Raw genomic sequence first — 27571 nt, 5'->3', positions numbered from 1 at the left:
AAACACGCAGAAAGATCCGGTAAGAGAGAAAAAAAGGCTCAAAAGGCAGAGTTCCTGCCGCCGCAGATGCCCGGCCTGACCTGATCTGGCCTCGCGCGCTCCGCTGTGTAGTACGCTAGTACCGGAAGTAGTACACCGGCCCGTGTGCAGTACAACTCCCGACTTATGGCTCGGCTGGTGTGTTTCACATTGCTGCCGGTGTTCCTTGTCTTAGAGCATCTCCAACCAGCTACTCATATTTGATCTCCTATTACTCTTATTTAAGGACTCCTCATCCAGATTTTATCCCTTATTTCTCAACGCGTTCCAACCGACCCCTCATATTTGACCCCCTATATTCGAATCACCTCTATTTTATTAATATTTGGTAACTCTCTCTCCCCTCTCTCTCCCCTCTCTCCCTCTCTCTCTCCCCTCTCTCCCAAATGAGGGGTTGGATGAGGAGTCCCTAGATGTAGGGGGTGAGGGATGAGATTTGAGGGTTTCTCAAATAAAGGGGATCGGATAGGGGGTCGGTTGGAGACCGTTTTTTATCGTTTTTTTCTCAAATATAGGATAGGGGGTGAGAAGAGGGCTCGGTTGGAGATGCTCTTATGGCTTTGATTTTCTGAATTTTCTTTAGTGTAGATACATATAATTTCAAAAAGTAACATATTTAGTTGTTTTTATTTATTATTTTTATTTATATAAGTGAATGTAAATATATTGTTTCATTCTGGCAGAGAAGTGAAGTTAAAATTGGGTTCACTTCTCATCCTCAGTATCCGCTAATACATACAGACATACTCTCTCTAGTTGCAATGTAGGTCATTTTAGTCTCTTCAATTATTTATAAATATAAGTTATTTTCGAACTTCTATACATTTTTTTCCCGTCTTACCCTTATTTAATAAATATTATTACTCTCACAAAGAAATAAATTATTTTTTTCAATACAAAATAAATGAAGGGTAATAAGGTCATTTGATCTATTTTCTTAATCCTTGTGCACAAATCTAAAACAACCTACATTTACAATCAAAAGGAGTATTTATTAATACCATAAAATCAATTTCATATGAGTAACTAATCATAATCTTAACTTTTACATCTATTTATATAACTTTAGATTCGGTCAAGCAAACAAAAATAATCAGTTCAGTCTGTTCAGACAGATATAACCAATTAAATATTTTTTTAACGAGTTAAGCAAACAAAAAATCAGCTCAATCTATCCAGACAGATACAACAAATCAAATAATTTTCTTTTCAACACATATAACTTCACTCAATCTACTACTCTCAATCTACTTATACGATACAACTTATAAACCCGCTGTAGCAACAAAGACACCACTAATTGGTGGACATCACCTCGTCGTTGTGTGGGCGTTCGGCGTTACCAGTGGCCGTTGCGACCCTGCTGGCGCAGTTGCTTCCATTTGTCTAGGCGTTCTGTCTCCGTGGCTCCGCGTGTTGTCCGCCCCTGGCGATGAATTGGTAAGCATGGTTACGTTGGAATCTTCTTTTTGACCAAGGCTGCTGGCCACGTAGCAAAGCTGGTGAACGCAAGGCATGGAGACCGGGACCAAGTCTGGCTCCGACCACCTACAATGGCAGGACGATTACAAGCTTGGTTGGTCATGGTATGTCCTTGCAGCATCAGTCTCTCTCTCAATTGCATCTTAAGGTCATTTCTAATAGAAATTTTAAAAATTTATTTCCTATAATATTATTATAATATCTCTTATTACTATTACAGTATCATCTATTTTTCTCATCTCTAACAGCTATCCTATTTTTTACCTTTTATTACTCTTTTACCCCCTTCAAGCCCACATATCACTCTCTATGAACAGTGTTACGGAGGCCGGAGCGAGCGGCAAATATGCCGTTGCCGTATCCCTGTGCTCGGGCCCCCGTATAACTGTGCAGGGCGTTGCCGACTCCGTTGGAGAGCTTTACCGCACGCCTGGACCGGCAAATCCATCGGCACAGTGATTTGCAAATGCGATACGGCAACGGTTGGAGCTGGCCTAATGTCTGAATTATTCGATGACCGAATTTGTAATCCTCTCCGTACAGTGCATCTGGGCTTAGCAGTAGTGGGTTCTTGAATTTTTTTTCATATATATTTTAATATTTTTGAGAATATACGTCCATTTCAAAAAATAATAGTTATAAGCTACCGTCACCCGTTCATTGTACGATAACAAGATCTCGAGATCAAGTAGGGCTTGATGGTCAGTGTATTAAATAAACGGTTACAACAACATCTCATCCGTTCACTCATCCGCTGAACGGACAAGAACTTCATCTCATCTAGTGAACATGCAAGATATCCGTGTGCTGCAATGCTGGGCGGACCCACCCAAAAGGTCTCGTTCGTTTAGTGGATGAGATCTTTTATATAATGTGGTTGTGCCAGCTCTATCGACGTCACCCGGCTATTTGATTCTAGTTGAGCTATGGAGAGGAGAGGAGAGAGAGAAGAGGAGAGGAGAGAGGAGGGAAGAGAAGAGGAGGAAAAAATTTATGGTGAAGCTCTGTCGAAGAAAAGAAGTATGTTTTTTTCTCCGATTTTTTTTACAAACCTGGTAGGATAGACACTAGCGTTAGATTTTAACATAAGTTAAATGTTAAATGTAGATTTTTTTTTACAAACCTAAAAGGATAATCACTAGACATAGGTTAGAATATAGATCTAGTTTTAGAATCAGGGTTAGATATAGTTTAGCAACCAGATATTGTTTTTACGTATATTTTAGCAATTAGATGTAGTATTTAGACATTTGTTACGTATTAGATGTAGGATTTAGATATAGTGTAGTTATAACTGATGTGGTAGATGTATGATTTAGAGGTGTTTGATGTAGCGATTTGGGAATATTTTGTTACAGTATAAATTATATATTGGGCTATGTTTGTAATGATTTTTCCATTGCATATGTAGTTTTATATAATTATTTTTGTTCTGTCGCAATAATATTAGGATTTTTATCGATGGTTGCTAGGTGTGTCGGATATGTGGCAGTTTAAGATTTTTTTTATGGGATGGTGAAATAGTATATGGTACAGAAGAGGTAGTATTGTCGGTATTTCAGTCAATAGACAATGATATCTCCAAATCTATGTACAAAAGTGTCAGACACTTGTACTCCTAGTTGATGTGATGTTCCAAAATAGATCTTGAGGTTCAAGAGATGATCATTAGCATTACGGACAACCGTTTAAGAGATGGTATGTACTAGGAGGTGTACTCGCTCAGTGAAGATGAATTGTGGAAGAGGTACCTATATGATGTTGTACACAGAGGTTGTTCTCCTATGTTGCTTGTGAAATGGAAGAATAAAGAAGCAGTTAAGGAGATGCAGGGTTGGGATACGCGGAAGAGGGTCATAAGGAAGAGTATCATGAGGATGTTGATTCGGATAGTACATATTCATTGGATTATCCGACTGAACCGCCCGATGAGGCGAACGAGAGGAAACAAATCACTTCTCTAATTGAACAGATGGAGCAGGATGATCTTCAGGCTGACGAATCTCCTAATTATGACATGTCGGCTAATGAGGATGGTGCTCCGTTTCCCGTGGATTGGAACAATCCCAACTTCAACAACTTTGTGGCGAATGAGAGGAATCAAGTGGTTTGGAAGTATTCGTAGAATAAGGTGAGCCAGGGTGCTAGGTATCCTACCAATTATGCCATGAAGAATGTTGTGACTCAATAGACGACATAGCTTCACCTGTAGGTATCCTACCAATCATGCCATGAAGGATATCAAAATGCTCTAGGAGACTAATGGAGTGCTTCTAGGGTGGTTTGGACAACCTTCATCGAGCCAAACTTGGAACTTACATGAATGGGGTCTAAGCTAGGGTTGAGTTTGGGCCTAAACGACATGAGGATCGATTAGATCTCGGGAATGATTGGGAATCAGTAGGGGACGTCTCACCGTAGTGTAGGGAAACTTCCTAGCGGGTTGGAAAGCTTCGGGGAAGCTCAAATTTGCGGATCGGGCTTTGTAGTGGTTGATGAGCTCGAGGTGAAAGGAACGTGTCTCCGATAAGAGAGAAGAGGGGAGGAGATTGAAGAAGCCCTCCAGAAGCTTGGGGAAGCTCTCATCATCGATCTCCGATCGCCACGGAGGTCAGGGTGGGCTTCTTCTTCTCTCTCTAGGGCTTGATGGAGGCAAAGAGTGAGAGAGGAAATGAAAAGGAGAGATAGCGAGAGCGGTCGATGCCTTAAGTGGAAAGCCACTGAGCCCTGGCAGTCAGACCGCGGGAGGTCCTGGTCAGATCGTGAGAAGCCCACATGGCTGCCTCTGGCGGTCAGACCGTGGCTATTCCCGTCAGACCACTGGAAGCAAATCCCAGTATTTCCTTTCTTTTCTTTTCTTCCTCCTTTCTAAATGGATTTAATTATATCCAAGGTATTTTTTTTTGAAGTACATTTAATCTTAAATTAACAAATAAATGTGTACAAACGTAATACCATGATGATTATGCATGCTTAACTACATAATTAGTGTTTTGGGACGTGACAAACCTACCCGCCACCCCCTTAAAAAGAATCTCATCCCGAGATTCTGCACACTCGGGGAAGGGTGATGACGATGAAGTGGAAGGGATCCTTCCATAAATGGAAAATAATTATGTAAAAATTCACCGACAAAATGGGAAGATAGCTATCGAATCTTTCTGTGCCATGGCGGTCATACCACAGCTAAACTTGGTCAATCCACGGCATGGTTGGACCACGGGTATGGCCGTTAGACCAAAATCTATACAGAGAGTTTTGGGCTCCTACGGTCAAACCATGAGCTGTGGGTGGTCAAACCGCCCGGGAGCAGAGGGTTTTGCTAGTTTCAAACGCTTCTAGCGGTCTGACCGACAGAGGCTCGGTTGGACCACCAGGAGGATGTTCTCCGAGTAGGGAAGTTTTCTAAGCGTGAGTCTTCGGGAACAAAATTTTCGACCAACATGAAAATGAACTATGGATATGTGAGATGCTCAACACACGCATAACTGAAATGATACTCACAAGTTTTCTAAAAGTTCGAGGTATTCGGAGCAGATTTAATCTTCATGCTCCCAAATCGCTTCATCGTTCGTATGATTTTGCCATTGCACTTTGATGAATTTGATGGATTGGCGCTGAGTTTTGGGTTATGTTTCACCCAATACCTGAATTGGTTGCTCCTAGTAAGTCGATGACTTCAGTTGCAAGTCTTGGTTTGCAATTTCAATGACATCGGTTGGAACTCAAATGCATTTCCTCAATTGTGAGACGTGAAACACATTATGCATGATAGAGAGGGACGGAGGAAAGTCCAACTGATAGGCCTCCTCTCCACGTTGAGTAATGATTTGGAAAGGTACCACATACCGAGGTGCCAACTTCCCTCTGACTTGAAAGCCTCGAACCCCTTTGAGAGGAGACACCTTGAAATACACAAAATCTCCAATGGCGAACACAAGTTCTCATCGGCGGCGATCCGCATAGCACTTCTGTTGGGACTGAGCTATGAGGAGGCACTTGCGAATGGTCAGAGCATGTTCTTTTGCCTATTTGACCAAATCTAGATCTAGAAAAGCCCTTTCGTCGGATTCGGACCAATTCAACGATGTTTGGAATCTTCGGCCATAGAGAGCCTCAAATGGGACATTTCAATGCTAGATTGATTGATGTTGTTGTAGGAGAACTCTGCAAATGGTAGGCAAATTTTCTACTTCTTTCCATATGTGAGAGTATAAGCTCGCAACATGTCTTCTAAGATTTGATTCACCCTCTCAGCTTGATCATCGGTTTGAGGGTGGTAAGTGGTGCTATGCAAGAGTTCAGTTCTCATGGCTTCATGAAGGCTCTTTCAAAAATGTGAGGTAACTGAGTGTCTCGATCGGAGACTGTCGGAGGATGAACTCCTGTCGCAGGGATCCCGAGAGACCCCTTTTTAAAGATTCGGCCGGGGGGATGATCCTGAACGAGCTTGTCTGGGAAATAAATGGGAACGGAGATAAATGCAGTGGCTGGTGGTGGGAGATGATCGACCTAGTGCAAGAAAGATGGATGCACCGGGGTTTAGACAGGTTCGGGCCGCACGGGGGCGTAACACCCTACTCTTGTGCGAGTGTTATATCTCTCCTTGAAGGGAATTCTTCAAGGATGTATCTGGTTACAGGGGTGAGCTGTCTACAAAGAGCTTGAGGCTCTCGTGTTCTAGCTTGGCTTGAGCTTGTTTGTGATGTTCTTCGCCTTTTGATCTGGGCTTCGGGTGCTTCTTGAGGGTTGTCGGGGCTTTCTTGCCTTGTTTTCCTTTTTTTCGATTTGTCTTTATGTGTTCTCCATCCTTTCCTTTTATAGGCGCGCCGACCTTGACTTATCCAGAATGGGAAAGAGGGGGCGCGAATGCCAAGGCGCCACGGAGAAAGGCATCATCATTCCGTCTTGGCGAAGTGACAGGGGCGGTGGAAAATTGCGGCGTGCATCCAACCACCCGCCACTGTGGATGTCCTCTGGCGCCATTAAGAGGGCCCACCGGGCAGCCACAGAGGTGCCCGGTGCGCCCACCCTATCTTGTTCTTCTGCCAGGGGCAGGGTGGCAGGCAGAGCGCTTCGATTTTGGCAACGTTATCCCGAGGCACCCGGGTGAAAAGGGACGGGACCCGTGCATTTAATGGACCCACGCCCCCCTGCCAGAGCATGGCAGGGTCTGACACCAGGGCGTGGGCAGCTGAGAATGTCAGGATGTCAGGATGTCAGGCCGCGCGTGCCTATTAAATGCGGCATTGGGCCTTTGACTGGCTGACACCGCGACGATGGGACCCTTCGAGTCGTCGGACGATCTTGCGCGAACCTTCGGGGAACCGAGTCCTCGGGGGCTGCCACGAGCAGCCCCGAGCACTCTCTCCCGAGCACTCCGGTGAGACCTTTGGGGAACCGAGTCCTCGGGGGCTGCCACGTGCAGCCCTGACACTCTCTCCCGAGCACTTGGGTGAGACCTTCGGGGAACCGAGTCCTCGGGGGCTGCCACGTGCAGCCCCGAGCACTCTCTCCCGAGCACTTGGGGGAGACCTTCGGGGAACCGAGTCCTCGGGGGCTGCCACGTGCAGCCCCGAGCACTCTCTCCCGAGCACTTGGCTGTTTGGATCATCGGGGGACTACAGTACTCGGGGGTAGGCGAGAACCCTTCCGAGCACTTCCTTCCCGGTACTTGGACTCTGCGGATCATCGGGGAACTGGGGTGCTCGGGAACCAGAGGCGGCGGCCCCGAGCACCTTCTCCTGGGACTTAGCTTTTCTTATCTTGCAGGGTGGACCTCGCGGGATGGTGACGCGTGGCGGATGGCCGGCCCGGTCTAGGGACTCAGGGACCCCTGGTTCCTGATACACCGATAGAGACAATCTTCTTCGGAATTCCTTGAAGGAAAACAATGGGTGAGGTATAACTCCACATAGTCCTTAGCATCGTATCGAGTCTTCTCACAAAGAAAATGCACCAATTTTGTGAGTCGGTCCATAATGATCCAAATCGAATCATACCCCAGGAGGTCTTTGGCAAACCGGTAATGAAATCCATACTAATCTCCTCCCACTTCTAGGAGGGAGTAGGTAAGGGCTAGAGCCTATCGATCGGCTTGAGGTGTTTGGCATTCACTCTCTAGCAAATGAGATATTTCACACTTCATGTGGGTCCACCAAAATCTTAGCTTGAGATATTAGTATATCTTTGTATTCCCCAGATGAATGGACACCAAAGAACCATGAGCCTCATCCAGAATCTTCTTCTTCAACACATGAACCCTCAGAATCACTAGCCTCTTCCTAAACCATAAAGTACTTTGATTATCTTCAGAAAAAAGGTAACCTTTCCTTCCTTCATTTTATGTCCAATTAGGGTCATGCCCTTGTCATCCTTTTGAGCTTCTTTGATTTGATCCAGGAGGGTGGATTTGATCTTCAGTTTACAAGAAATTCCTTTGAAACCATCTCGAGTTTGAGCCTTTAGAAATCATCACAAAGCGTGGTGACTTTAGGCTAGAGTGAGAGACAATTGCATCGAGCTTTTTGACTCAGTGCATCGGCGACAACATTCACCTTACCGGGGTGATAATGAACTTACAGCTCATAATCCTTGATCAGCTTGAGCCATCTTCTTTGTCTCATGTTCAGATCAGCTCGAGTGAAAATATACTTGAGACTTTTGCGATCCATGTAGATATGACAAAGATTACCCAGCAGATAGTGATGCCAAACCATCAGAGCATGCACAACTGCCGCAGGATCTAAGTCATTACTTGGATAATTTTCTTTGTGTCGCTTCAATTCGCATGAAGCATATGCAACAACTCAGTCTTCTTGTATGAGAACACATTTGAGGCCTATACGGGAAGCATCGCAATAGACGTCGAAACCCTTGTATACTTCAGGCTGAGAAAGAAAGGGAGCTACATGAGTAGGTTTTCAAAGTCTAAAAAGCTGACTCACATTCACTTGACCACTCAAATACATTTCCTTGCTTCAATAGCTTGATCATGGCGATAATAACTCGTGAGTTTGAGAAAACTCCGGATATCGACAATGTTCTTGGGTTGAGCCCAGTTAATAACCTCTTGTACTTTGGTTGGGTCAATGGTAACACCGTCTTTAGATAAGATATGACCCAGAAAAGCGACTTCCTTGAGCCAGAACTCGCATTTGCTAAACTTGGCATAGAGTTTGTAATCTCGAAGTTAGCTAAGAACATCTCGGAGATGATTGCATTCTCTTCTTCGGTCTTTGAGTAGATAAGAATATCATCGATGAAAACCACGAAAAACTTTTCGAGTCCTCCATGAAGACCGTGTTCATCAAATACATGAAGAATGTCGGTGTATTAGTCAGGCCGAAGGACATAACAGTATACTCATAGAGTCCATAACTAGTAAACCCTTTGAGAGCAACTCTTGAAGCTGCCTCTTCAACTCTGCTAATTCATTCGGTGGCATCCGATAAGACCTGTTTGAAATCGAGGCCGCACCGGGCAAAAGATTAATAGAGAATTCCACTTCTCTGTCGGGTGGCATTCCTAGCAATTCTTCTAGGAAGATGTTAGGAAATTTGCAAATCACGGGGATATTCAAGAGATCCGTGGTTATGACAACCTTCATAGCATAGAGACAAGGATCAACTTCTTCAAGCTTCAGATGGACTTGGGTGTCGGATAGATCATTAAGAGTGATAGTCCTCTGAGCACAATCAATGACAGCCTTATTCTTGGCAAGCCAATTCATTGCCATAATGGCATCTATCCCCTTGGCATCAATTACTAGCAGATTTACCAAAAAGGATACCTCGTTGATAATAATCGATGCCTTGGACACATATTGATCGATAAAAATGTTGGATCTGAGTGCCTCTATAAGATAGGGTGCACGGGTAGTGCTAATCTTTAGCTTGTGACTCCAGGTATAACTTCTTGTTATGAAAGAGTGATAAGCCTCAGAATCAAAAAGGACAATTGTAGGAACAATGATAAAATTAGAATTCACAAGCAACGTACCCATCAATATGTTGGCACCCTCATGAGCTTCCTCAACTGTGGTGTAGTTGACCCGACCACACTTGGAAACTTGTGAAGTCTGAGAGGCTTGCTAAGGGGGTTGCACCAGTAGTTGCGGCCTTGGAGCAGTCACCACAACTCCCGATTTCGAGAATCAACAATCCCACACAAAGTGGTTGACACGCACACAATTATAACACGGGTTTTCGGGGCCACCTGTCACACTCCCCTAAGATCCTGCAAGTCTTGGAAGTTGTCCTTGCGATGAGGAAGACAAGCACTGCAAATCCACATTAGTGTGGAGATGTTGAAGCCGTTATGTGAGATGAAGGGGCTTGACTCTTCGTACGCAGATGTTGAGAGAGCCCGCCCACAGAAGGCGACATGACGCTCTTGCACTTCTTCTCCTCTTGGTGATTCTTCATCTTGAACTCCACCATGAGGGAGGTGCTCACCAACTTGTTGAAGTTGGCGAACTAATGGGCCAAAAAGCGATCTTGCATCTTGGAAGAGAGGCCATTCACAAAACGGTGTTGCTTCCTCTTATCGGTATATTGATCCACTTCTAGTGCATATTGATCCAGGTGATTGAACATCTGCACATACCCCATGACAGACTTGCCTCCCTGCTTGAGGTCTAGAAATTCTCGCCTTTTAATTTCCATTATCCCCTTGGGAATGTGATAGTCACAGAAGACTTGGCAGAACTTAGTCCAAGACACACGATGTTTGGCAGCGTGCATGCTGAGGTAGTTGGTCCACTACGCACCGGCCACATCTTGGAGTTGATTGGTGGCGAAGAGAGCCTTCTCGTGGTCCTCGTACTGAAGGAGAGCGAGCTTCTGCTTGATTGTATAAAGCCAGTGATCTACATCGAGAGGATCCTCCACACACGTGAAGGTGGGTGGCTTAGTCTGAACGAAGTCTGAGAAGTCATCTCGGCGTCCGGCTCAACCTCCTTCATGAGGGGTCATGTTGCGCATGAGAGCCTCGAGAAGAACAGTTTGAGCTTAACAGTTTTGCTCAATTTGCATTAAGATATCTGCCATACTTGACGATAGAGGTGGTACAGGGTTATTCTCATTAGAACCCTCAGGATGATTTCTGAGATTCTGACGGGTTCTCATCCTATTAGTAATGGAAAAATAAAAAAGAGACGAAAGGTTAAACTCCAACTTGATAGAAACAACATCAATTAGATCCAAGCAAGTGATGCACACTAGAGCATTGTATTATAAGGAGAATGCATGATCAAAAGTGCAGTGCAACATATGCGAGAACATAACCTAGCTCACAACTCACAACGTCTTCTGCGCAAGTGTCAACAGTCAGACCACCACCTGGCGGTCAGACTGCTAGAAGTATGGCACCAGTAGTAGCCTTTTCTCCACAATTTACACCCAACGGAACTTCCCAACTACGAAAGCGATTTGTTCTGACAACCACGATCGCCATCTAGTTATGGTTATGAATACATTACACTTAGACGTATAACATAGCTAATTAACCGTTCAAAACTAACTAAAGAGAACGACAACCTATTTCACTTTTCTTGTCTTCACTAACTTAGGACCACTCACCCAAAAAGGCGATCATTCTTAACCCACTTAGAAGGAGACGAGTCGAGGATCAAGAATAAACATGTTATTAACAAAACGAGGTACAACAAAACCTAAGAAAAAGTAAAGAATAAGGTAGAGTAAACACTTAGGATCTAAAAGTAAATTTTAGTGGGTAACTTTAGTAAAGTTGACACATTTTATTAACACATATCTTAAGTATTTTTAGGGTACTTCATTAATCCAGGATCTAATACCATGATGTGAGAAATCATCCAAATAGTATTCTTATTAATTATTAAGTCAATCATTTTCATAATCACGACTGCAATGATTAACTAAAATATCATTCTGGTAGTCTCGGCATATGTTTTACGCCCTATATCGAAACACACGCCTTTCTAACATATATCATCACAAAAAACCTTAATAAATAGCTAATAATTGAAGATATATTATAAGTCTTTGAGTATTAATAATTTCTGATAAATTACAATAAAAGAGAGCTAGAAGGACAATAAACAGATCATCACCTAGCTAAAAGAAAAACTACACAGTGGAAGAAAATATCTATCAACAACAAAAGATAGGTAGAGCCATATGCCCATAGGCTCCACCCCAAAATAACGCCATCCAAGTAATTTACACTACTCATCTCTGCCACCTACATCAGCGAGCACGAAGTAGCCGAACACTACCTCCTCCATGTCGATAGCACCTGAAAGGGCAGCGTGAGTACAAAGGTACTCGTAATACTTAATCTATATTGGGTACATATAAATAACCCAACTCCAAGGATTATGCATTTGGATAAATTAGCAATGAACGATCACAAGATTAAGTAGATTCACATGCGAAAGCAATTTTTGACATAAATGTGTAAGCATCTACACATGACGACTTATACCATTATATCATGTAATCAGCGACATGAACATATATGTAACTGGAACCATCATAGATATATCTAAGAAAAGAATCATCGCAACTGCATCCCAACATTCGTGACTCTACAACCGATGCAGAAGGACATAAGTAGTCTCATAACCAAGAGTGCGACAATTATAATTGTTTTTACACCATGCAGGGGGTCCTCTTTTACCCACACGACACCAGGAACATTCGGCTTGTGCGACCCGCTAAAGTCTACACAAGGTGGTACTCACGACAACCTTTTCCAAATAAGCTTCAACCATTTGAACAGGCGTCTCAAGGTACGAGAGTCATCTTGAACTACTCATAGAGCAAACTAGATACCCCTATAAACCTATTACGCTCATGACACCAAAGACGTACAAGCCAAAGGATCACATCTGTATAAGGTATTCGGCTCATCCTTCCAATAAATGGATATGTGGTTAGTACAGAAAGTGCTAAAGACAATGGCACCGATGGACGGTGTTTAATCGATGCAAGCGGTCTATGACATCTGGACTCCTCACCTGATCTACCCCTAGCACCATCCACATCTCGCCTCATTCTCACCACTCATCCATCCCTATGTCATTATCATTGTGAACCATAAGTAAGCCTTAAGCTCGCGAGCAATGGTTGAACTTTGCCATCCCTATGTCATTACAGAAGACCTAGGCATTGCTAAGGTAATGCTTCAACATAGGTTCTACCCATATCACCCGACTTTGGAACACTACTCATGAAAACATACATAAAGAATAATTTATCATATTAGACACAATCGATCCAAAGTAAAAGGTGCAATATGCTAAGATGCTTGCCTTACTGCTCCAATGCCTGCCTGATGCTACTTGTGTAGCACTTGCAGAATACCGGAGGCTCGATGTCGCCTTCAACCACTTGGATTGTCGGCGTGACACTATCTAAACAAATCAAGAATGCATCGCATAAACAGGTGAACCATGGAAAAGTGTGCATGTGATGCATGCTCGAACAATAATAAAGAGACGTGTTTCAAAAATATCTGTAAAGGAACGCTAGACAATCCAATTTAGAAAAGCTTTGAACTTCGGATAAGACATCCTAAGGTCATATAGATTGGCTTGGCTGGTGGTCGGATCGATGTGGCGGCAATCAAACCATCGACGTGTAGGGAGTTGGTGTCTGGCGGTCAGACCAACGGTATGGTGGTGGTCAGAACGGCAGTTGGCAGTTAGACCAACCCTAGCGGCGGTCTAACTCCTGACTATGGCTTTGACTGAGGTTTTGATCTTCAAACTGGTGGTCAGATCGGCATAGTGGTGATCAAACAGTGAGTCCATAGTGGCAGCACCTCTACGAGGATGTCGGCGATGGTTCCGATGAGGTTTTCTATCGTGAAGGGTATCAAAACGCTCTAGGAGACTAATGGAGTGCTTCTAGGGTGGTTTGGACAACCTTCATTGACCCAAACTTAGAAAAGTCCATGAATTGGGTCTAAGCTAGGGTTGAGTTTGGGCCTAAACAACACGAGGATCGATTAAAGCTCATGAATGACGGGGAATCGATAGGCGATGTCTCACCATAGTGTAGGAAAACTTCCTAGCGGGTTGGAAAGCTCCGGGAAAGCTTCGATTTGTAGATCGGGCTCCGGAGTGGTTGGTGAGCTTGAGGTGAAAGGAACGTGTATCCGGCGAGGGAGAAGAGGGGAGGAGCTTGGGGAAGCTTGGGGAAGCTCTCACCGTCGATCTGTTGTCGCCACGGACGTCAGGGTGGGCTTCTCCTTCTCTCTCTAGGGCTTGATGGAGGGAGAGAGTGAGAGAGGATATGAAGAAGGGAGAGAGTGAGAGCGGTCGATGCCTCATGTGTAAAGTCACTGAGCTCTGGCGATCAGACCGCGGGAGATCCCGGTCGGACCGTAGCTATTCCCGGACAGATCACTGGAAGCAAATCCCAGCGTTTCCTTTCTTTTCTTTTCCTCTCCTTTCTAAATAGCTTTAATTATATCCAAGGTATTTTTTAAGTACATTTAAACTTAAATTAACAAATAAACATGCACAAACATAATATCATGATGATTATGCATGCTTAACTATATAATTAGTGTTTTGGGATGTGACACCCATCCATGTTGCCCTTGTATAACAGGAACCACTCTATGTTGTCAGAGAAGATGCTCGAGCACGTGATTCATTACACCCATAGCACTTGCAACTACAGAAGGCCTACACCTATAGCTTGGATACTCGCCCGTGACCTTATCCCTTCTTCTATAGTACCGCACCTCTTTCACTCTCTGTCGGCGAACGCTTTTGACAGATGCACGACAACATTCCCTGAGAGGCACCCTAACATCACAATAACTCTCCCTCGAATATAGTGAACAATTTCTGGCAGTATTCTCCCCTTGTGCATATAAGGGTAACTCATCTATGGCTACTTTATCTCTAGCATAGTCCAACGTAATCTCTTCCATTGCAACTGGGTCCGGGTCCAACAAGGGTCAGGGATAGATGGACCCTTGCGAGCTATGGACGTGACATCCTTGATAGACTCAAGTGCGAGGATGAAGAGCGAAAGAGAAATGAAGACCCAGAGCAGAATAAGAAGAAGAGAGAGATCGAGCTGCAGATAGAAGCGCACGAGGCACACATGCCACGATGCGACTACGGTAAAATAGCACCCTAGAAATAGTTCCCGCTTACCACAGTTGCCTAGTACCGATGTGGAGTAAGTGTGCATGACATCCTGCCTTTTTGACAAAATTACATCGAACCAAAATTAAGGATAAATAAATCACTCTATGAAACCATTTGGATAACTATTTGCACAACCAATATTTTTCGACGAAATACTATGCAATATTTTCAAATTGCCATATATAAAAGTTATATTAAAAAAATAATTCTACAAATTAATTCGAACGTATCACCTGTTGACCGGGCGAAATAAAGATCTCACCTATTCTCGCCCAGTGAACGAGAGAGACGTTGCTGCAACCGATTATTTAATGCACTAATCGCCGAGGCCTATAAGATCTTGCCCATTCAATAGGTAAGATCTTATTCTCACCCAATGAATGGTCGACGGTAGTTTATATGAGTCATTTTTTAAAACGGACATATATTTTTAAAAATATTAAAAAAAATTATAAATAAAATTCGTGGATTCTTCTACCGTGAGGTGGTAAGAGTAGCAGAGATGGAGAAGGCCCAGCAGAGTGCAGGCGCAGGTTCCGTGTACCTGGGCCGACCAACATCATGGTGTACAAGATGATAAGTTCAGAGAAACCCCTCTCTCTAAAAAAATATAAGTCGGCGGTAAGAAGGCTGGTTGTAGCGCTTACTCACCTCTGTTCAAGCGTGGCTCGATGTAGATATCGTATGCGTGTCTAGGTTGCCCGGATTTAACTAGGATAGAATGTCCACGCGTGCGACGTATATTGGAGGTCTGGAGTTTCTCAATCTTTTCTAAAATGTGCAGACACGTAGATGTATAATGTGCATGCGTAGTATGTGTCCTGTTCTATCTTAAAAAATAAATAAATAAAAAAAGTTCAGAGAATCGTCTCGTCTTGCTCTGAAGGATTTGTTAGTGCTTATCCGTTTGGTTGGACTAACTATAGCAGGTCCACACGACACGAAGAACCGGAACTAGCACGCAGAGGTGAGTAGTGACTGGGACTGCTCGCACGGTGGCAAGACATCGTGAACAAACTTTGCTTTCTTTGCTAGGGAGAGAAACAGAGCAAACAAGCTAGTAAAAAGCTTAGTTTGACTTCGTCTTCCTGATCCAGCTGTGCGGTGTGCCTATGCCGTGTCTGTTCCCTTCTTCCTCTTTTCGACTTTTTTTCTTGTGCTTTGGTAAACACTTTTCGGAATGATAATTTAGGGATCGTTGGGTAGAGCTCTTCAACCTTCTGATTGTTAAAAATATACGCAAAAATCTAATTCCAGATTCTATACAAAAACATATTTCATAATCTATAACAGATGAACATACTTCTAACCCTAGCAGCAAGCAATAATACCAAAAATTAATCAGTTTCATCAAGAACTCACAGTCGGGTTGATGAAGGGATAAAGTTGACGATGTGTCGATTTGCTGCCGTGCAGATCGTAGATGAAGCAGTGCAGAGCGGTCGCGCAGGTGCGCTGCTCAGAAACCTTATTGTCGTCCCTCGTGCAGGCTTCATGACGGCAGAGGCTCGGAGATACCGCTCACCCTCTAACCTTGTGCACAGCAAGGAGAAGAGCCGACGAGATCCGGCAGCACAGCACACAAGACAGTGATCTGGATGGGTGGAGAAGAAAATATGGAGCAGAGAGATGTACTCAAAAGCCTGGACGTCTCCAGGATTTATAGGGAAATGACTGCCCTCTTGGAGCCATTTTCTCTCATAAAATGCCCACAATTGCTGTCTCCATAACTGATCAATTATCCTTAGAATTAAGGCATTGATCACGATTAAAATAGCTGATTATGACATTGATCACAATTAAAAAGGGAGAGCAGAAAAAGGGCTTGTAATTTTGTGCTGCCAAGCCACGCCACGGCCGCGCGTCGCAAATCACAAGTCACGTGGATATTCATGAATAAAATACGCGAATACGCACGCGCGTGCATATGAATATAGCAAAGTATACTCTCTCTCTTTCAAATTTTCTCTATTTCAAAAAGGCCAGAGAACTCAAGTATTTAACTTGATCTACATCTCCTTGCCTGGCAATACAGGACTAAACCTTCTTGCTTTGCATTCTTATGAATGGGTTTTAAATGGGCCACGTTCCAACACTGATTTTGTGGTAGAAGTAATTCTGTGGTAGAAATAGATTCTGTGGTGAAAGTGATTTTTTTTTTTTGAAATCGTTTGGTATGTTAGTGGTAGAAGTGATTCCTGAGAGAAAATTGTGTTGAAATTGAGGAGAATCAGTCGGGAATCGGTGGAAGCTAGATTTTTTTGCTCTCACCTCGCAGTAAAAAACGTGGGAGTGATTCTCTCTGATTCTAGTGCAGAATTGATTCTGCGGCAGGACGTTTGGTAGTACTCCCGCCGATTCTAGAACGAAATCAGCTCCCAAAAATCTACCAAACGGTCCTTAAGTTTGGATAGGTAGTAGAGGTAGCTGTATCCTATATTCATTAGGAATTATATTTTAGGTTTGCTTTTTTTTTTCTGTTAAGGTAGATTTTTTAATAGTAGATAACGATATGTCACAATGAGATGTATATGGTAATTTTATCAATCTTCAAGTTTCGTATTTTTAGTATTTAGTATGTGTTATATGAGTACGTGTATGATATTATGAGTATGTATATGTTTCTACGAGTTGTAATGATATTTAAAAAAAAACACTTTCCGAGGATTTTTCACTGGAGAACTAGTACATATTTCAACGTGTGCCGAGCAAAATATGGAAATTAAAAACTCTAGTGTAAATGTCTCCAGAGGATTAAACCTGAAACGAGGTGAGTACCATCATCCAATTATTGCACTGACGTGAATCAGCATGGCCTCCAGCCCTCCACTGCAGGGATAACAAATTCAATCGAAAATCGTATCCCAGAGCATTCTTTGAAAACCGGGTAATTTGGTAATATTTCAATCAAAGTTTGTCATTTTTTTAAATTTCGAATTTGAATTTGATTAAAAGTCGCTCTGTTTCTAAATACGAACCAGTCCGAACCGGTTGAAAATCACACATTTCAAACGGTTTTCATCACATTTGTTAACCTGCTCCACAGCGGTTAGATCCAAATCCGGAGCAGACGACTCAAGCAGCAAACCGAGCTCTCAATCGTAACGGCACGACACGTCTCAAACAACCACGCCGCGCACGTCACAGACATCCGTTCCCGCTTTGTCCTCCTCCTCCTCCTCCTGCCGCCGCAGCCCAACCGTCATCGGTGTCGCTATCGCCATCGCCGTCGCCGTCTGCATGCCCGCGATCGCCTTGTTGTACCGCTGTTGCTATCCCTTCCCGTCCCTGAAACAACAGCCAAGTCGACCCCCACCTTTCGGCCGCTTCACGCTACGCCTTTTTAATCCCTTCCTACCTCCGCTTTCCGCTCCACCCCCGCCCAGCTTACCTGCCATGCGCGCGCGCTGCTTGGTTCGATTGGGCCATCCATGGCGGAGGAGCAGAGGTGGCAGGAGGGGCACCGGCTGTGCGCCAGCAACTGTGGCTTCTTCAACAGCCTCGCCACAGTGGACCTCTGCCCCAAGTGCTACCACAACAACCACCAGCAACAGCACCCAACCGTCGCCGCCGCGCAGGCCCCCTCTACTCCCGCTCCATTGGCCTTCCAGCCTTCCTCCGAGCCCGAGCTCGAGCAGTCGACGCTCGTGGCCGCGAGCTGCCAGAAGCGCGTAGGTCTGACGGGATTCGCGTGCCGGTGCGGGGCCACATTCTGCGGCGTCCACCGGTACCCAGAGCGGCACGCGTGCGAGTTCGACTTCAGGGCGGCCGGCCGCGACGCCATCGCGTTTGCCAACCCCATCATGAAGGTCGACAAGCTCAATGACAAGATCTGATCCTCTCCCACATCCGGTCGGTCGGCTCCCCCGTGAATCCCAATAAGGGATGTAAATGGGGAATTCCCCGTCTGGGAATGGCTCCCCATCCCCGTCCCCGTGCGGGGAATGGAGACCCGTCCACCTGGGCTGAGGTAGCCCACTGGGCCGATCCGCACCATGCCACGGCGCCAGACCGTGCCTGGCTGGGCTGCGCGCTAGCTCCCGCCTGGGCCACCACCGCTAGGCCGAAACGAGTCCTTGCGGGGAAACGGGGATGTGGAATGCTTTCCCATACCCGTCTCCGCTAGACCCGACGGGGATATGATTTGTACTATTTATATCCCCGCGGGTGACAAAATCTCCCTATCCCCGTCCCCTAATAGGGAGATCCCTAATCCCGATGTCTGTATCGTGTAAGCTAGCTGACGGTGAAATCGTCCGCCATTGAAATGGAGAAGTTAGTCTCGGATAAAACTCCAAGGTCTGGCATGGCATCCGGTCATGACTGACGTCCCCCTCCCCCGGCCATCTTCGTTCGAGTGATTGGAGACTAGAGTAATCTCTGCAGAGGGGAGGGAAAGCAACGCGGAGGCTGCTGCTGTTGCCCTCACTTTCACCGGGTGATACCAACGGCAACGGGCACTTTTACACCAACATTTTTTTTAACACTAGTACGACTCGCAGGGCCGGTCCTGACATTTTGATGGCCCGGGGCGAGATTAAAAATAGGATCATCGTTAAATATAAATTTTGAAATATTTATATAGGACAGTGGCTCAAAGAAATAGTGTTATATTTTTTTATATCAAACAAATAGCAGTTGCATGCATCATATAAAAAAATAGCATGCCCCAGTACACTCCGAAGTCTGGACGCCGCTTGCCGCAAGACGTCCACTCGCCCAGACCTAATTTTTTCAATTTGCTTTTGGACCGGATGAGTTGTGGGCTTGTGGCGTTGAGCACAGAGCACAGCCTAATTAGCACAGAAGACAGAACACATATACAATATATCTATACATATGGGCCCCTAAGTTTTAGAGGCTGCCCCCCTCCAGGGCCGGCCCTAACGACTCGTAAATGCACGTACTTATAAAACGTTTATTAAAAATAAAAAAAATGCAAAGATTAAACATTGATAAGATATGTTAGAAATAAATATACGATTTAATCTCTTATAGATACGAGGTACCATCCTCTCTACTAACCATCCAAGCTAATAGCTGGTTCTCAGCTTGACACCAACATCTGAGGTGCCCTCGCAGCCCCATGCCGTGAGACCACCGTAACCAAATTAAGCTTTGGAAATTATAGCTTTCACGAATTTCTGTCTTTTTCGATGGTGAAAATTTTTTGTAAAACGAAATTAAAATCCCTTCAGATATTTTGAATTGAGATGGGCCTCGAATATGGTAACCCAGGATCAGAGATGGGCATATTAGATAGCAGCCCAAGCGCCCGATTGGGCTAGGCTTGATAGGCCCAATGCTAGCACTCCCAGGCCACCATGTTCTGTGTCTGTTTGTACCAGAGCAGTTCACACTCACTGTTGGATTCATTAGCTACCTGTACTCACGTAATCGATCGATCGACAGACAGAATTATTGGCCGAGTTATCGTTGCCATCGATGGGGAGTACGTACTCACTGTTGACCGATCGACAGCGTCGCAAGAACAATCTTTTCCCATCCATTCGTATCCGCAGTACCAGCAAAAGGAACAAATGCGGCTGCAGGTCTGGTCAAGACGAATCTTGTAGTACATGTGAAGACCGTTGATTTTACTGTGGGCTGACCATAGATGCAATCTGTACCCTCTGTCAGCTCAGCTGCTAGGATTCTATTCTATTCCATTCCCCCTAGCTAGATAGTATAGCCTGCACTTGCTGCATTGCACGAGACAAGAAATGCTTGTGCCACCACTGAGCAGAGCTGAGGCTAGCTCTATACCGAGCACAGTAGTACAATTACTCAGCTCCTAGGTTCTTCGGTCTGTTCTTGCTTGCTGAAACAGTTGCGAAATGGGTCGTTTTCGTTGCCGTCCTAATATTGTAGGTGCGAGCCGGGTATCTCCCATGTATGATATGATGAGAAGTACCGATTGATTCCCGGCTGCCATGATGAGAAGGGTTTTATTCGATTCGATGGCAGCACCCCTTGAATGCAAGGCGATGCATCATCGTCGTCTGCTTGTTGTAGCGCCATGCATGGTGGCTACAAGCAGACGAAAGAGAGCGCCCTTGTAGATCGATATTCAGTTCATTTTGGTGGATCAGTTTGCGTCAGATACAAATACATTTTGGTAGGATATTATTCGAGTTATGATTATTACAGGCATAAAAGTGACAAACATACAGTATAAAACTTTGGAACTGATGTACGGTAATTAAACATAAAATTGTTTAGTTTTTATCACTGAAACGGTAAGTGATAGACTCGTCGTCAACCTAACATTTAAATGCCATTGTAGTTCTATTATTCTTTATAAATGTATGCGTATCGGTCAAAGGTGTGCATGTCCTAGCCTAATTCATCAAGTGTTGTAGCAGAGTGCAGCTACAGACCAGCAGCTAGCTATCAAGCTAGATAGTACACGACTTGACCATGGGAGCTGGCTTTGCGGTATCATAGGGATAGGAGTAAGATGGGTATAGTTAATATTCATTTATATTCGTACTTGTTAGTTTTTACCTGTTTATGAATATACGTGCGAATGTCGAGAGGCGAAGAGCGGTCTTTAAACCCATCATCCACGGTACCCATCACCTATGGATATACTCGTGTACCTGTTAATGAACCAAGAGTCCATGACGCCATACTGGGCGTTGGCGGTGGACCGGTGGTGGATCTAGACTTCTGGAGGCGACGAGGGCTCATGGTGTTGGAGGTGACGGGATGCGGTGGGGGTGCTAGGAGATGGAGGCGGTGGGATGCAATGAGAGGCGACCGGATGCGGTGGGCCGGTGGGGCGCACGATCGCTTACGGATGAGGTGCATATGTGACCTTGTGCATGTGGTGGTTGACGGGCTGAGGACTAAGGAATACAGGATGAGATGAGAAAAAGATAGTAGGTTTTGGAGGGTTGGGACTCACGTGTCGGAGAGCTATACGAGTTTCGCGGATATGAATATCTTATTCATATTTGTATCTGTCTATCCATTAGATAATATTTTTCACCACAAACTTATACATAGGTATCAAATACTAACTATACCTTATCATAACTAGAATAAATTGTCATCCGTGGTGATACGCATGCACAGATGACCGTCTGCTACCTTCTAATTGGTGCTCTGCTCCATGCTAATTCCTGTCTCACACGGGCACAATGTATGCATGCATTCTTATTTTCTCGCTCCCTCGAGCTGGTGCAAAAGTTTTCCATGCAACAAATCGATGCATCGCGTTGACCATCCTCTATTTCTTCTCCTCCTCCTCCTCCTCTTGCAGTTGGACCATCAACTTTCTGCTCCCTTCTGCTCATGCACTTCATTGGACCTGCATCTGCATGCGTTCCATCATACCTTTCAAGAAACGATGCAGTTCATTATTAATTTACTTGCCCCGAGTCCTAATATTTGCTGGGGCTCTTCATAAATCACAAGGTGTACATCGTGCAACTATCGGCTAGCTGTACCAAATATTATGGGGGAAATGAGTAAGAGACGGAAGCACTATTGCAACACAAAGAGCAAATGAGTACAACTCCAGTGGTTATAGATAACAACTATCTCTTATTATTGTAGATGTAGAGAGAAGAGAAGTAAGTAAGGATGAAGATAACGTTGACGTGGAGAGAAATCTTACTCATGTAAACAGAAATCTTGAAGAGCTAGTTTTTAAAAAAGAAAAAATAAAAGATAACTCTAAACATTATAATAAAAGATAACAGGTGAAGATAACCACGGATATCTTTCTTATAATAAGGGTCTATTTATTTTATATTACTTCTGGTTTCTGCTTCTGTCAGAAGTCCAAAAGTTATAAACCCAAGTAAACGGGTTTGTTAAAAAGTAGCTTCTAAAAAGCCAGAAGTCTACTTCTGAGGAAATAAATTAGAAGCTGAGAAGGTAGCTAAGAATAACTTTTCTAAGAAGTAATGTGCTGATAAGCTAAAAAATTATTATAAAATTCAACAGCTAAAATTTTAAAAGAATTTAAAAAAAAACAAAAGCATAATTTTTCAGAGAAACAAAAACAGAAACCCAAATAAACATACTAAGATCCGAAGCTAGCTGTTAGAGCTTGCATCATGATGCACTTGCACTGCAAACAGAGCACAAGTGCCAGCAGCTACTGGCTAGCTAGAATGAGTATGGCTATGCCTATCTCCAGGGATGCAAGTTTTATATTTTGTGATATAAGTTTTAGGGATCCCTAAGTTTTATAAGAAATAATAAACTAAGTAGTGATTTAGAATTAAGCATTAAACACCCACTTGCATCCTTACCTATTTCGATGCTGATCCTTCATTTCCTTGAGCTCTGCTGCTCTGCATTGCAGCAGCACATCCCAAAGCGAAGAAACGGCAAGGAAGAAGAATCCAACACACGCCGAATCGAGTAAGAAGGCCTTCCGGTTTTCCCTGCTCACGATCGAGTGCCTGCCTGCCGTAGCAGTATATTTCTCGCACCCAGTGGGCGGCCGCCCCGATAAAGCAAACGTTGGAGCTGTGCAGCAATGGCGTCAACACGACATCGATGGGGGGGAGGCGTAACTGCATGATGGCGTTGCTTTTAATTCGTAATCATGTTCGCACCCCCTTTGGCTTGGGACCTTGTTAATTTGCTGGTCTCCTACATGTCCATGGCTCCATGCTTGTAGCTTCCAGCAGTAGCAGCAGCAGCAGCTTTGCCTGCGACAACAGGAGCCTACAGAGATGCATATAGCAACATGGTGATGATGATGATGATGCATCTGTGGTCACAGTGTTTGTGGCGAAGATCGCATGGACTCTGAATAGGATGGTCTTTCTAGAGGAAGAGTGAAGGGTACTGTGCGGGTGCCGGGTGGTGAAACGAAATGAAGCCTGTTGCGGTGAGAAGTTCAGGTCAAGATCTCGTTCATGATCCAAGATCGCATCTTCAGGTCAAGATCTCAATCCAGAGTCCAGACCGAATCTGGTTGGCGAATTAGCCAAAGAGCGAGTTATACTTACCAGCAGCTAAAGTTACACTGCTGTAACTTAAGCTGCAGCAAGCCACTGGGCTTAACTGGTCATGCTAGTTCCACGAATTGCTCACAGACGTTGGCACAATTAGACATCCGTCAGATATTTACATCCCAGATCCAGAAAATGTAAATGGCTTTGCAGAAGCAGAGTGGACCGAAATGACAATGGAAAAGAGGAAAAACGTTAGGTAAGGATGATGGTAAGAAGCTTGAATTGTGACGCATTTCATTTGGACGACAGTAGACGATCTCATGATAGCTGGAGAGGTCCAGCAATGGTAAAGCAGTGAGTATGACAATTCTGGTTCAAAAGATGAGGAGAACGGATCAGGGGAAAAAGAAGGGCAGAAGAGAACACGGAGATGCGATGATGAGCGATGACCCGGTCGGAGATGAGCCATCATTACGAATCTTGGGCCGGCCCGAGGCCCATAATCATCATCATCATTGGAAGGAAGCCCCCTCTGCTCGTACCTTCCTCCCCCTTTATCCCCGTTCTGCCCTTTTAGGAGCTCAAATTTTGAATGGTGGAATTTTTTTCCAAAAAGTCATAAGTTAAATTGATTTATTATGATTTCCCCTTGTACATATTAGCAGCAGTTTAAGAAAAAACTGCAAGAACCCATGTTGCCACTCTATGTTTGAGGGAGGCCCAGAGTATGATGTGCGCCATCGAATGGCTAGGCATGGGTTCCTCACTTGGACAATTTTCAATTTGGAACCGGTTCTAAGTTCTTCCTATATGCACAGGTAAATACGTTGAGTTGTCAAAATACCTGTTACGTGAAGTTATACTTCTAATTTTATTTACATATGTATTAGTATGTGTCCACATAAGTGTGTGGATATGAACGTAGTGTGCAGTGTATACATCTGAGTTTTACTTTTAAAAAAAGTTCTTACCAGCTCGTCACCCTTAAGCACCCCTCTTTCTTCCCGACATGCCCTAAGGGGGTGATTGGTTGGTTGCCCTAAGGGGGTGAACGGATCGTGTTCAGAGAGAGAAGCATGCTTGTTGCTCACATGCACTGTTTCAGTTTGACTCAACAGATACAAATATATGCTCGCAGCCTGGTTCGAGATGGAAGCTCGCGTAGTCTGGCTAGGTGAATACAGACTGTTACATCCGCTCATGCAATTGGACATACTTATCAGTGTCACAAAATCATCTTCATACGAGCAACCAATCAAAATCTCAGCTCTTACATCCGTTCATACAACCTCAGATTCAATTAACCAAGCAGAAACTCAACTCATATACAACCAACCAAATACTCTTCTTTTTAACATTCTTTATCTCCTCAACCTATATATTCGGTTCATACCAGCAACAAGACATACAAACAACCTAAAATACCCCTTGATCATGAGGGCACATTTAGCATGTTCTTCAAGGGCCCTCATGCCAGTCCCACAAAACCATCACAGACCTAAGTTGACATACTCTACATGTACGGCTGCAACGGCGCTGCCTATCGCCGTAGGAATTGTGCCTATAAATAAGCCCCACCGGCCACGACCGTGCCACACCGAACGCCCGAACCACGGCTCCTCCATTTCGCCGTCTCCCTGCCCCAACGAACATCCGGCAGACTCGTCAGCCTCTGCCTTTGCCGATACCACCACCAGAACAGAGATCCTGGGCTTCCATTCCCATCTTCTCTGCAGCAGCCACCAAACTCCACAAGACCACAAGCGCAAGGTTGATGTTCCCTAACACACTCACTTTTGCTGGTGTGCTCTGCTCCCTTCATGCCATAAACAATTGCACTTGGGCACTTGGGAATGGGGCGGTTCTCTGTTTCTTTAGTTTTCATGGTGTAATCGTTGTCCTACAGATAGATCGATGGAAGCTTCAGAAGCAGAGGCGAGGTGCTCTGAAGCTTCTAGTTATTTTTCTGTTTGTGCTGAGAGTAACAACATGTATAGCACATTAGCTTCTTGGGATCTTGAGAATTGACGCTAATGAATTTCCCTGCTTTCATCTCAGACGATGGTCATAGATGTCAATGCCACACGTCGCTGACTCCTTCTCTTTTTTTGCTTTTCTGTGGTAGTGCAGTGTAGCGGCAGAGAGCAAGCAAATGGAGAGGCTGAACACGCAGCTGTACCTGCAGAACTGCTACATCATGAAGGAGAACGAGCGGCTGCGCAAGGCGGCCATGCTGCTCAACCAGGAGAACCACGCCCTGCTCTCCGAGCTCAAGCACTGCCTCGCCAAGACCAAGTCCGTGGCAGCAGCCGGCGCCGGCGGCAGCAACCACAACAAGAACGCCGCGGCGTCCAAGCACGACCTCGACGCCGCCCCGCCGGTTCAGGCCGGCGGCAAGGGCAAGCCGGCCCCCGCGCCCAAGTAACTTAGTGATGACAAGCTGATGTGTGCACGAGGTGGTGTTGTAATGGCCTCTGTGGCGTTGGTTTAGTTGGCTCTGGATGTTAATTATCAGGAAGGATAATTTGCTTGAGTTTAGTTGATGGAGAACTTAAGTCTTGCCTGATGCCCATTAATGGATGTGAGTTTGTGACTGCATCAACTGGAGTTACAGAGAGATGGGTCTTTCCACGAGCTTCTGCAGTATAATTTTAGGAGTACCGTGTGAAATTCCATTGTAGCCTACTGGTCCACGCATGCCAGTTGATTGTAGAACTGTGCAGCACAGCATTATTCGTACGGATCCATATTCTTTGACTTTATTTCGATATAAAGGGTACTGTAGTAAAATACTGTTGGGAAAGGTACTGTAACAGTATTGTACCATTGAAACTCTGACCGTCCATTCGTGATTTGACGGACGATAGAACGCGAACTGTAAATTACTGTAGTACCTCTGATTTTGCCAGAGGATGCGGATCCCATTCGTGCATGAGGTTACCCTTCCACATCTTTTCGCGGGGAGACACCGCGCAATCTCAAATAGTGGCGTATGATCTTGTCAGTACATGTTAATATTCAGGACGACGAAATCCAACAACACTAGACCATACAAACTAGCTAAGTGTGTTTTCTCAAAAAAAAAAAACTAAAAATTTGTTGCGCCTCCACTCAGTACGCTCCACAGGACTCCTAGGATGCACACGCCACTGCTATCTGTTAGAATTATTGGGGCCTGCCTCTACTCAGTACGCTCCATAGGACTTCTGCGATGCACATGTCACTGACATCTGTTAAAATTATTAGAGTCGACATATGTAATAATTTTTAATAAATCTTAAAAACCTATATTACGGAAGAGGTGACTTATGTTGAGATTCACCATCTATTAGTATCATATTATTAATAGAGATAGAGGTGAGAGATTTTCTCCCTATATATAAGGATCTCACTTTATTGTGTATACGTACAATATAGACTGCTAATTGAGAGTAACCTAAAATTGGTAACACTCTTATTACATGAGTCTATATAAAAGTTAGGATTTTGCTTCTATCTCTTTCTGTTGTGTTGCTGCTGTAGTATACTCCATCCTGGTGCCAGCGTGCATCAGCAATCGAGAGCGTAGTTCTCTGAAACCCTCGCTCTTGAGATCTTGCATCGGGAGAGGGCGAATAATGTTTTTAGGAAGCGTTCCGAGCGACTGCTCAAGTTCTTCACCACGGCTCGTCTTCCTGGTCGCTTGGGCGCCGCCCGCTATCATCGTCAACAAATTTGGCGTGTCATCAGCAGGATCGATCATGCCGTCAACACGGTACAATCAGCATATTCAACAACCTCCATAGCTCAGGACCAGTACGTAAAAACTATGTTACTCGTACTTTATTTTTTACGGTTTATAATCTTTAGTATAGTAGATCTAGTCATATGTAGTGTTTTCATACAAATATCTAGATTATGCTTTGGTATTATGAACATGTTAGTTTATCATTTTACGCTCATGAATTGTTCATGGATTAAATTAAACCTAAAAGTG

General features: G+C 44.4%; 2 protein-coding genes across 2 annotated transcripts; both read left to right on the top strand.

The window, feature by feature from the left end:
- Positions 1 to 18105: 18105 nt before the first annotated feature.
- On the top strand, positions 18106 to 18510 carry LOC133920527 (zinc finger A20 and AN1 domain-containing stress-associated protein 5-like). Its single transcript, XM_062365141.1, has one exon. It carries the CDS (start codon positions 18106 to 18108, stop codon positions 18508 to 18510), a length of 405 nt encoding a protein of 134 aa, XP_062221125.1.
- Positions 18511 to 25204: 6694 nt separating this feature from the next.
- On the top strand, positions 25205 to 26167 carry LOC133920526 (protein LITTLE ZIPPER 4-like). The gene is made up of 2 exons (XM_062365140.1): positions 25205 to 25365; positions 25726 to 26167. The coding sequence occupies exon 2, from the start codon at positions 25748 to 25750 to the stop codon at positions 26018 to 26020; it is 273 nt and encodes a 90-aa protein (XP_062221124.1). The 5' UTR covers positions 25205 to 25365; positions 25726 to 25747; the 3' UTR covers positions 26021 to 26167.
- Positions 26168 to 27571: the final 1404 nt, after the last annotated feature.

Source organism: Phragmites australis, chromosome 6 (genome assembly GCF_958298935.1).
Source record: "Phragmites australis chromosome 6, lpPhrAust1.1, whole genome shotgun sequence".
NCBI classification, from domain to species: domain Eukaryota; kingdom Viridiplantae; phylum Streptophyta; class Magnoliopsida; order Poales; family Poaceae; genus Phragmites; species Phragmites australis.
Note: the sequence above shows the minus strand (reverse complement) of the source record. Positions and strands in the feature narration are given on the sequence as shown.

Coding starts and splice junctions, on each gene's coding strand:
- LOC133920526 (XM_062365140.1), top strand. CDS start 25,748: ATGGAGAGGCTGAACACGCAGCTGTACCTGCAGAACTGCTACATCATG.
- LOC133920527 (XM_062365141.1), top strand. CDS start 18,106: ATGGCGGAGGAGCAGAGGTGGCAGGAGGGGCACCGGCTGTGCGCCAGC.